The sequence below is a fragment of the Monodelphis domestica genome, chromosome 2, assembly GCF_027887165.1.
Source record: "Monodelphis domestica isolate mMonDom1 chromosome 2, mMonDom1.pri, whole genome shotgun sequence".
NCBI lineage: Eukaryota > Metazoa > Chordata > Mammalia > Didelphimorphia > Didelphidae > Monodelphis > Monodelphis domestica.
Genome location: NC_077228.1, coordinates 483041733 through 483053848, shown reverse-complemented (window position 1 = coordinate 483053848; position 12116 = coordinate 483041733). Strand labels below are relative to the sequence as shown.

General features: G+C 35.7%; 1 protein-coding gene across 4 annotated transcripts in view; it reads left to right on the top strand.

The window, feature by feature from the left end:
- The window catches only part of ST7L (suppression of tumorigenicity 7 like), a 75730-nt gene that overhangs the window by 6334 nt on the left and 57280 nt on the right, over window positions 1–12116 (top strand). For all 4 annotated transcript variants that reach the window (XM_007485149.3, XM_016429088.2, XM_056819213.1 and 1 more), the window contains 2 exons: window positions 6597–6651; window positions 8092–8207. In XM_007485149.3, coding sequence (XP_007485211.1) covers window positions 6597–6651; window positions 8092–8207 — 171 coding nt within the window. The remainder of the gene's footprint in view (window positions 1–6596; window positions 6652–8091; window positions 8208–12116) is intronic.

Here is a 12116-nt window from a genome sequence, read left to right as displayed (position 1 = left end):
CTCTCTGTCAAGGGGTGGGCAACATATTTCATTATTTCATCATGATGTTGATTAGAGTTCTCAAGTTTTCTTTTTTCATATATATACACATATGCATATATGCATTTATGCATAGTATATATGGTTTTGTTGATTTTAATCTGCTAAGATCCTTCTTTTTACTCTCCTTTGCCAAATTCCCCATTCTTCCCATTGCAAACACAAGAAAAACAAAACCTATTATATACATATATAATCAATCAAAACAAGTTTCTAGGGGCATGATGGAAAGAGAACCCAGCCAGAGTCAGAAGGTCCTGGGTTCAAATTTGACTTCAAGCACTTCTTAGCTGTGTGATCCTGGGCAAATCACTTAGCCTCAGTTGTCTAGCTCTTACCACTTCCATCTTGGAACTGATACTTAGTATCCATTCTAAAACAGAAGGTAAAAGTTTTTTATGTATTGGTTCTGAGGCAGAAGAGGGGTAAGGGCTAGGCAATGGGGGTTAAGTGGCTTGTCCAGGGTCACACAGCAGGAAAGTGTCTGAGGTCAGATTTGAATTGAGGACCTCCCATTTCTAGGACTGGCTCTCAATCTACTGTGAGCCACCTTGCTGCTCCTGAGAAGGTAAAGTTAAAAAACAAAAACAAGTTTTCACATTGGCCACATCCTAAAAAACCCCTGTCTCATTCTGCACTCCACTCATTTTATACTCTCTTTTAAGAGATGAGTAACATGTTTCATCATTAGTTCTCTGGAATCTTGGTCATTAATACGGTTATTTATTAGAGTTCAGCACAATAGTATTCCATCACATTTCTGTACCGTAACTTGCTCATTTCCAATGAACAAGGATCCTCTAAGGTCCTCATTTCTTGCCACCTCAAAAAAGCTATAATAAATTTTTGAACATCCTTATAATTTGTTTTACTTAGGATTAATGCTTCCCATAATCTATTTTCCTTCTAGTTCCCTCTTCCTCTAATTTCACTTTGAGTGAAATGCATTTCTGTACCTCATTGTGTGTATATATTCTTCCTTCTTCCTTGACCAGTTCAGATGAGAATGTGAGGTTCAAGTGTTAGCCTCTATTCCTACTCCCTCCTCCTTTTTTGTATAGATAGCTACTTGTGCACTCTGATTATGAGAGAATTTTCTCTTAACCTTTCTTTCCTTCCTTTCCCCTTCAGTGTAGTCCTCTTCTTATTTTTCCAATCTTTGCTTAAGATCAGCGGTTCTCAACCTCTCAGTTTGTAGCAATGAGAATACATAATGCATATCAGGTATTTACATTCTGAACCATAACTGTAGCAAAATTACAGTTTTGAAGTAGCCGCCAAAATAATTTTTTGGTTTGGGGTCACTGCAACATGAGGAACTGTATTGCAGGGTCATGGCATTAGAAAGGTTGAGAACCACTGCTTAAGATCAAAACACAGCAGAACCACCCTAAGCCTTGCCTAATTGGATTTCCTTTGTGAACTCTTATGATGAAAGTAGTCAAGGGGACACATGTCAACTCCCTATGTTTAAATGTTAGCACCTTATCCTTGTTTAGTCTTTTATCATTGTTCATTCATATTTACCTTTTTATCTTTCTTTTCACTCCTTCATACTTTAAAATTTCTCTGCAGCTCTTGTCTTTTCATCAGTAGTACTTGGAAGTCCTCTATTTCATTAAAGGATCATTTTTTTTCTCTCTGTAGCATTATACTCAGTTTTGCTGAGTAAGTTATTCTTATCTGTAAGCTCATATCCTTTGCCTTCTGGAATATTGTATTCCAAGCTCTCTGCTCCTTTATAGTGGTGACTCCTGAATTGTATGTGATCCTGAACTTTGGCTCTTTTGTACTTGGAAATCTTACTTAATGGTTGCTTATGGTATTCTTCTGTTTACCTGGAAGTTCTGAATTTTAGTTAATATGTACCTGGGAGTTTTCTTTTTAAGGTTTCTTTTATTTCAAGAGATGCTTGACAGATTCTTTCTATTTCCACTTTGCACTCTGGTTCTAAGATATGTGGAAAATTTTCTTGCATGATTTCTTTAAATATGAAATCTAGCTTCTTTTTTTGATTATAGCATTCAAAATTGAATGATTCTTAAATTTTTTCTCCTTGATCTGTTTTCCAGGTCAGTTGTTTTTGTTATGGGATATTTTATATTTCTTTCTATTTGTTTCAGCTTTTTAACTTTATTTTAATATCTCTTGTTGGCTTATTGAATCATTGGTTTCATTTGGTCTCTTCGGCATTTCAGCAAGTTTGTTGCCTGGGCAAGGTTTCGTACCTTTTGTGCCAAGCTATTAATTTCCTTCTATTTCTTTCTTCCATGGGTTTCGTTTCCTTTCCAGTTTTTCCTTTAAGTGCTCTCATTCCATTTATAAAAATATTTTAAACTCATTTTCCAACTCTTATCTCTTCCAGGAATTCTAGTTGAGTTTGTGCCTAAGCTGTGTTTTTCTCTGAGGTAATGCTTGTATATATTTTGAAGTAATTTTCTTCTGTGTTTATATTTTGAGCATCCTTGACAGATTCATTTTTTGTTTACCCATTCTTTCAGTTTCCTTTCTGACTTTAGATATTAGGGCTGAGCTTTGTGACACTTCAAGAGGGAAGGTTTGGTTTGGTACTGTTGCTGTTTTCTCAGGATAGCAAATATTGTGCTATTCTAGGATCTCAGGGACAGGCTGGGGACTTGTTCTCCAGCTGGTCTGATCCAGGGCAAAGTGTGATGGATGAGCCTGAGTCTGTGCAGGAGTTGAACTCCATCAGCCAGTGGGGAAGCTCTTTTGGTTTCAAAAAACTGAATGGTAGGCTCCCTTTGATCTGGAATTCCCTCCTTGGTTATTCTTCTAGAGACTGAGCTACATGGAGATGAGCCCCTGCTTTGCTCTTGAGGTCTGTGCCAAGTTATTGCTGTTGATTCTGGCTTCTGAACTTCTTCCTTTCTCTATACACTCCCCATAATCCTCCTACTCAGGAATGGGAATGCCACTGCCATGGGCAAATCCTTTTCTTACATCACCTTGGATCTGGGATTAAATACTGGGTGATGGATGATAAAGCTGCCAGTTGACCTCTGTCTCCATCAGAGTATCCCATTGGGTCTGAGACTTCCTCTTGCCCAAGTAGCATCTTTCTGGGTGTTGGAATGCTCACCCCACCCTGTTCCTAGTGTTCTTAGCCCTCTCAGTTTGTCTCCCTATGTGCTGAGCTAGGCTGGACAAAGGACTCACTGTCATTCTTTTTGGATTTCCCTATCTGGATTTGGTCTGATATATTTCCCTCTTGTCCTCCCTTTCCTTTTAGAATCAATACTAAGACTCTGTTCCAAGGTAAAAGAGTGGTAATGGCTAGGCAATGGGGGTTAAGTCAACTGCCCAGGGTCAGACATTTAGGAAGTGTCAGAGGCCTGGTCCTCTGTCCATTGAGCCACTTAGTTATCCCTACATTTTCTAAATCTGTTAGGAATTTGTGGTTAGGAACACTACTTTTTATCACTCCCCCACTTTGGCTCTGTCCTCTGCTTTCTTTAGAGGAGGGGCAATAATTTTCAGTAGTTAGCTTTTTAATCTAGACTCATTATCCCATGTTATAAAATATCTTTCCACTTGCTGTTACTGGCTAAATCAAACATAATTAAAAAGCCAAAATTTATTATGGAATGTGAAAAATGATTGATTCTGTGGTTAGATATAGATGATTTAGGAATTATTGCTTTCTTTCTATTCCACATAGTTAATTATTTTGTAATAATGCTTCAAAAGACTTGAGATTAATTGGGATGGGTATCTTCCTGCCTGTGTAGTCCCATACTTCCTCAGCCACACTTTAGGAGACAGTTTTCTGAATTGCCAAATCTAAGGAGTTCATTGCCTTCTGATCAGCCTCATGGTGATGAGCTTTTCTGAACTTAGGTTGAGCTTCAAACAACAATCTATCTTTGGTCTATATTTGAAATATTTCTAGCTTGTTCAGTCCTGTAAGAACTTGAACACTACTTGCATAGCCTTTTAGAACCCAGGGATGCCATCATATGACAATGAAGCACCAGAATAGAATATTAGTGGAGGATTAAAAAAATAATGAGCTACTTTATAATTGTTAATTTTGATGCACCTAGCTTAATAAAATCAGTTATAGGAACCATATAATTTATTTGGTATAAAAACATTTCAAGGTGAATAGTCTTTCAGAAATACCCTGGTAGCAATTTCGTTTCTTATAGGCCAAACGTTTCATAGATGACCAGAAAGAGAGAAGAGCAATTATTGCATAATGCAAATGGATGTCTGCTATTTGTTCAAAAATTAAGTGAGGGATTTTCACTATAGATCTAATTTCTATGTAAACTTTTCTGTGCTATGTCCTAGCTGTTATTTACTATAAAGCAACTCTAGTTATATTATTCTCCTGTTTAAAAACTTTAAATGGTTTTCCATGTCTACTGAATAATGTCTAAAACTACAGTGTCATACATGAATAAAAAGGGATCCCTGTATTGATTTAGCCTCAGCTTAACATTATATATGTTGTATTGTGTTTTTATTTGTTTTGTTAAACATTTTCCAATTAAATTTTAATTTGATTCAAGCACTAAAGAGTTTTGCAGACTGTTTAAGAGTTTGTAATCTCTGATAAATTGCTTAGCCTGACATTCAAGGCACTTCTGGAGCTGGCCTATCTTTCCAACTTGATTTGTTTTTTGTTATTTCTTTTCTCTAGTCAGATTGAATTATTCCAGAACACACCCTATGTTTTCTGTTTGCCTTTGTTCATAAATATCTACCCTTTTAAGGTCTTACTTTGTTTTTCTCAACCTTCAAAGCACAACTCAAATAATGTTTCCTCCTTTAGACTTCCTGTTTTTTTCCTAACAAGAAGTTAGCTCTCCCTTCAGTGAACTTCTATCATATTTTATCTGTTACTTTTATAGTCTAGGTATCTATTTCCTTGTCTTATCTCTTTTAGAGCATGAGATCTTTAGCAGGGAATCAAATTTTAATCATTTTTATTTTCCCTACAGCACCTAGCATGACAGAAAGTTCTAAGGAAAATGGATAAGGGAAGAATTTATAACCAAACAAGAGATAGAGAGCATTACAAGATATAAAATGGATAATTTTGATTACATTAAATTAAAAAGTATTTGCAGACACAAAACTTATGCAGCCAAGCTTAGTAGAAAAACAGAAAACTGGGAAAAAAATTTTTTACAGCAAGTATCTCTGACAAAGGCCTTATTTCTCAAATATATAGAGAACTGAGTCAGATTATAAGAACACATGTCATTCCCCAATTAATAAATGGCCAAAGGATATAAACAGGCAGTTTTCAGATGAAGAAATCAAAGCTATCTTTTTTTTTTTTAAACCCTTACCTTCCTTCTTGGAGTCAATACTATGTATTGGCTCCAAGGCAGAAGAGTGGTAAGGGCTAGGCAATGGGGGTTAAGTGACTTGGCCACGGTCGCCCAGCTGGGAAGTATCTGAGGCCAGATTTTAACCCAGGACTTCTTGTCTCTAGGCCTGGCTCAATCCCACCCAGCTGCCTCCTCAAAGCTATCTTTAGATGAAAAAAATGCTCCAAACAACTATTAATTAGAGAAATGAAAATGAAAACAATTATGTAGTACCACTTCACACCTATCAGATTGGCTAATATGATAAAAAGAAAATGATAAATGTTGGTGGGGACATGAATGCACTGTTCATGGAGTTGTAAATTGATTCAGCTGTTCTTGAGAGCAATCTAGAGCTATGCCCAAAGGACTATAAAAGTGTGCATACTCTTTGATTTAGCCGTACCACTATTAGATCTGAATCTCAAAAAAATTAAAAAAAAAAAGAGGAAAAGACTTATTTGTACAAAAATGTTTATAGTAGCTCTTCTTGAGGTAGCAAAGGATTGGAAATTGAGGGGATACCCATCAGTTGGAAAATGGGCTGAAGAAATTGTGATATATGATATTGGAATACTTTTATGCTATAAAAATGATGAGCAGGAGGATATCATAAAAACCTGGAAAGACTTGGATGAGCTGATGCCAAATAAAGTGAGCAGAACCAGGAGAATATTGTACATAGGAATAACAATTCTTTAAGATGAACATCTGTTAATTGACTTAGCTATTCTCAGCAATGCAGTGATCTAAGACAATTATGAAGGATTTATGATGAAAAATGCTATCTTTTACCAGAGAAAGAACCAATAGAGTCTGAAAGCATCTTGAAACATACCATTTTTCACTTTTTTCCTTTATTTTTTTAATGTGTCTTCTATGACATGACAAATATGGAAATATATTTTGTATAAAAGTACACATATAATCTATTATTAAATTGCTTACTGTTTCAGGGAGGGGGAGGGGAGAGATATGGAGAATTTAGAACTTAAAATATTAGAAAATGAATGCCAAAAATTCTTTTTACATATAATTGGTAAAAAAAAAATATTGCTGAAGGAAAAAAATGGCAAGCATGAAAATACTATCTTTTTGAAAAAAAATTGAATGAATGAATTAATGGTCATCTTGATGTCCTAGTGTTATTTTTTTAATTGCTGTATATAGTTTTGATTTCAGAATTTTAAATATGTTTTCATTTAATTTTTCTAGAATGCAAAGTATGGCGAAACCCTTTAAATCTTTTCAGAGGAGCTGAATATAGAAGGTACTATATTTTAATTTAATTTTGTACATATTAGTAATAATACTTTATTCTTTTATGAAAAGTGCTAATGAAGTACGATACATTTTGTGGATATTAAAACCACAACTTTTGTGAAAAAGGTTAGCCCCATTTGTGGTTGGGAAAAACTGGAACATATTGAGGTTGTGTGATCTGAAGTTTCAGCTTGTAGAAGCATTACTATTACTGTTTCTTTCAGTTAACATTTATTAAATATCTGCTATATACAAAGTGTTGTTTTATGCATGGAAGGTAAAGAGACAAAATCTTGCCTTTGAAGTGATGATATTCTGCTTAAATCCAATAAGTATTTTCCTTTCAGTAACAATAAGAAGCATCCTTTCAAAACAAATATTCTTTTGATATACAATTAGAAAATAAATATTTTGAATATAGTTTTTATAGAAACTGTTTAGAAGTAATCAGAATAAAAATATTTTAGGGGTTAGCATATTTCACAATTATACATAAACTTCAGAACGGTGGGAAAAATTTACTCTGGTATTTCACTCACTTGGTCTCAGGTCAGGATGCTTTTCCAGTTTTTAAAATTTATACTACTTTGGGGGCAGCTGGGTGGCTCAGTGGATTGAGAGTCAGGCCTAGAGATGGGTGGTCCTAGGTTCAAATTTGGCCTCAGACACTTCTCAGCTGTGTGACCCTGGGCAAGTCACTTGACCCCCATTGCCTAGCCCTTACCATCTTCTGCCTTGGAGCCAATACACAGTATTGATTCCAAGATGGAAGGTAAGGGTTAAAAAAAAATTATACTACATTTTTTTCTTTCCTAATAACAGTGGACATTTTAGACTACATAGAAGAAAATATATTAATTTTGCTATCTTGCTATTACTCTTCAGTTTTGGCCAACGTGTATTTTATTTGACCATTTTTCATTTTATTTGAGATGGAGAAGTGCTGTGGTTCATTTTGAGGCAAATTGAAATAATTTCTTAGGAAATGATAGCAATGTTTTGATGAACCTTTTGATTACTTCTTGGGGAATAGTTCTTGGAGGTTTTTTTTTTGAACTTTGAGAAGGTAAGAAGGATCTAAACTAGTCAATAAACATTTATTACATGCCTACAGTGTGATAGGTACTACAATAATATAATTATTAAGTTTTATACAGCACTTTAAAATTTACAAAATACTTTCCTTACAACTGGCCATGAGATAGGGAGTGTAGATGAGGCTCACAGAGCTTATTTAGCTTTGCTAGGATTACATGGTGAGTCTAGGCATTCAAACTTAGAACTCTGACACCGTGTCCAACATTTTTTCCATTCTACTCTGTTTCTACTTTTATTTTTTTTATGATAATTTAACCAATTATCTTTTTCACATTTAAAACAGTATCTGTTGAAGTTGTCAGATTGTCTGCTATACTCAATTAGAATGTTTTCTTCTGTTTTGGTAAAGATATACATGGGTGACGGGTAAGGAACCACTTACATACTATGACATGAACTTGTCAGCTCAGGATCATCAGACTTTTTTCACTTGTGATACTGACTCTCTACGTCCTTCAGATACAGGTACTTTTTTGTGTGTTCTAAGGGAAGTGATGATTGTGACAGTTACTGAAAAGTTTTTACTCTTTCTTCACAGTTATTGATTATGGTGTACTTATGGAGTTAAGAGTTAAAATTTTGTGTATAAGAAACTCATATCGAGTTGAAACTTTTCTTGAAGTTGGGAACTAATTTGACATCCCTGTTAGTTTCCTTGAGAAAAAGATATTACAGTACTGAATAAACTTTGTGAAGTTGTTTCTTTTATTATCCAAAGAAACTCAACCTTCAGTTAGACTATATCAATGACTTAATTGTATGTCAATTGCATGGAAGTTTGGAATATAAAATGATTATCTAAAATAATAAATTATGAGGTAGGAGGGAGGGAAATAGAGAGAGAGTTAGCCTGTACTTTGCCTAGTGAGTAAATTAGGTATGCAAAATACTAGAAAAAATAAGTAGTTTTCACTGAAGAACTATAAAATAGTTATACTTTATTTTTTAAATTTAGAATATTTTTGCATGGTTACGTGATTCATGATTCCTGCCCACTTTCTTTTCTTTCCTCTCCCAGAGCTGACAGGCAGTTCCACTGGGTTATACATATATAATAGGTTCAAAACCTATTTCCATGTTATTCATATTTGCAGTAGAGTGATCTTTTAACATCAAAACCCTAAGGTAGTTATACTTTAAAAATAATAATGATAAAGATAATACTTGGCATTTATGTAACTCATATATGCCAGGTACTATGCCAAGTGCTTTACAAATATTATTTCATTTGATTTTCACAACAATCTTGAGAGGTTGGTATTATTATTATCCTCATTCTACAGTTAAAGAATTAAGGCAAACAAGTTAAGTGACTTGTCCAGGGTCACACAGCTGATAAATGTATCCATATGAATTTGAGTTGTTTTCCTGGCTCCAGATCTAGTGCTCTATCCACTGTGCCACCTCGATACCCTCAAATAAAGCTCTTCAGAAAACAAACACAAATATATAATCCAAAGATAAAGACAGTTTATCTTCTGAAATAATGTTTACCATAAAACATTTCTGCTTGGCTGAACATATATATGAACCCAAGGCAGTTGGTATATATAGTTAATGAAAACTGTAAATAGAAACATAAGATAAAGGAAATGCCTTAAAGATATGTAGCTTCTAGAGTATGGCATAACTATAGAGTCAGCATTCATTAAAAAAACTCAATAAACATTCACAAAGATATTACACTATTACTAAGCTGGATTTATACTAGGAATGCAAGACTGACTCAATATTAGGAAAACCATAAATATAATTGACTATATTAATAGCAAGAACAATGAAAATCTTATAAGATTATGTTAGTAGATGTAGAAAAAGCTTTTGACAAGACCCTGGGAAAGTCGTTTGACCCCCATTGCCTAGCCCCTATTGCTCTTCTACCTTAGAACCCAAACAAAAGTATTGATTCTAAGATGGAAGGTAAGGGTTTTAAAAAATAATGATAGCAACATTATAAAGACAAACAACTTTGAAAGACTAACAATTTCTGATCAGTCAATCAGTAGACATGTATTAATTAAAAGAGAGAAAGCATTGCAATTAGGAGGAGTTGGGGAAGCTTCCTATAGAAAGTTCCCTTAGTTGGGACTTTAAGGAAGCCAGGAAGGTCAATAGTTGAAGTGAAGGAGGGAGAGCATTCCAGAGACTGAGACAGAGAAAATGCCTGGAGACTGGAGTGTCTTATTGGTGCAATAGCCTGGAAGCCAGTGTCACTGGACTGAAGAATATGGCTGGGGAGTGAAGTATAAGAAGAATAGAAGGAAGGAGGGGGCAAGGTTATGAAGGTCTTTAAATGCCAAACTGATAGAGACCAGCTCTATCAAATAATTGAAGGGACCCCAGGACAGGGTGGGGGAGATGAGAAAATAGATTCTGGTATCAGTAGGGCCAGAGACAAGCTGGTAGCAAATCACAGCAAAGTTTATTGATCACAGCTTCTAATTTATAGAGAGATTTAAATAGGCTGAGGGCTTAAGTAAGCTTTTCACTTACACAGTGGTTGTCAGTGATTTATAAGTTCTGTACAATGGATTTAGTTTACATCATCGAATCTAGACAGAGTTTTCTATAGGCTGATAAATCAATATGTCAATATGTAACCACCTAACCCAGATTCCCAGAGAATGCATGCATCAGTAGGTTTTGGTAGGAAGGTACAGTTTCAGGAAAGGAGGGGTTGAAGCCTCAGGTGAGGAGTGAGCTACAAGTCTGACTTTAGCTGCACTATGGCTACCCCAGAGCTTTGCTGCTGGGGGTCTTTAGGCTTTCCAGAACTTTGCTTGATGGAGGCCCCTGGCTGTTCTCATTCTGTCCTCACACCAAACAGCATTTTTAAAAATTGGCTTCTGAAGGCTATAGGGAGCCATTGGAGTTTATTGAGTAGTAGAGAAGATGCATGATTGGATCAGAGTTTTAGGAAATTCACTTTAGTGATTGAATTGAGGGTGGATTGGAATGGGAGGAGACTTGAAGCAAGCATACTCACTATTATAATAAGTCCAAGTATGAAGTCATGAAGGCCTTCATGGATGGGGGTGGGGGGATAATGTCAGAGGAGAGAAGAGGGAGTATTCAAAGATGCTGCAACAGTGAAATTGAAAGGCCTTGCTAATCAATAGCTTGGACATGGAGAGTGAGAGAGGGAAAAGGATGATGACTTCTGGGTTGTAAATCTGAGGGACAGAGAGGATAGTGCTGCCCTCTACAGGAATAGGGAAGGTGTCTTGGAGGTGGGAAGACATTTAAAGGGAAAGATAATGAGTTACATTTTGGACATTGAGTTTAAAGTGTCTACTGGACATCTAGTTCGAGATATCTAAATGGCACTTGGAGATAGGAGATTGGAAGTAAGTAGAGAAATTGGGACAGGAAAGATAGGTTTGAGAATCATCAGCCTAGCAATGATAATTAAATACATGCAAGTTGATGAGAAGGAAACAGAAGAAGGCCCAGAATTGAACCTTGAAGGACACCTACTGTTAGAAGGCATGGTATGGGGGAGGATCCAACAAAGGAGAAAGAGAAGGAGCAGTCAGATAGGTAGAAGAAAAATCAGGAGAGTGTTGGTATTGTACCCTTAGAGAAGTATCAAGAGGAGAATGATCAATAGTGTCAAAGGCTGCAGAGAAATCAAGGAAGATGAGGATAGAGAAAAAGCCATTAGATTTGGCAGCTTAGAGACAGTCCACCACAATCACAAAGGACTCATGATGAAACATACTCCCACCTCCTGACAAAAGGGATGGACTAAGAGGACAGATAAGACCAATTATTTTTGAACATGGCCAATGCAGGAATTTGTTCTGCTTGTGTATAAAAAATTGTAAAAAGGGTTTTGTTTTTCTTCAATTTAAGGGATAAGAGAGAGGGAGAGAAGGGAGGACTTTTTGAAAATAAAATATAATTTTATTTTTTAAAATTCAATAAACACTTATTAAGTACTTACTATATATGAGGCATTATGTTAGTCACTGAGGACAGAAAAACAAAAATAAACAGTCCCTGTTCTTAAGAATATTCCATTCCATTGGAGGAAAGCAACAAGTACATGCACTTAGAAAATTCAATACAAATTATATATTAAAATAGTTTCTAGAAGAAGGAATCAGGATAAGATTCCTATTGAAGGCAGTGCTTGAGCTGAACTTTGAAACTGGGGATTCTCAGAGGCAGAGGTAAGGAAAGAATGTGCTCCAGAGAGGGACAGCCAATGAAAGATGTCAAGTTGAGAGATGGAATGTTATGTATAGGGAATAAAAGAGGCCAATCTGGCTGGATTTAGAAGGCTTTAGAAGTCAAATAAAGAGGGCAGTTAAGTGATTCAGCTAGCCAGGTCTGGAGATGGGAGGTCCTGGGTTCAAATGTGGCCTGATA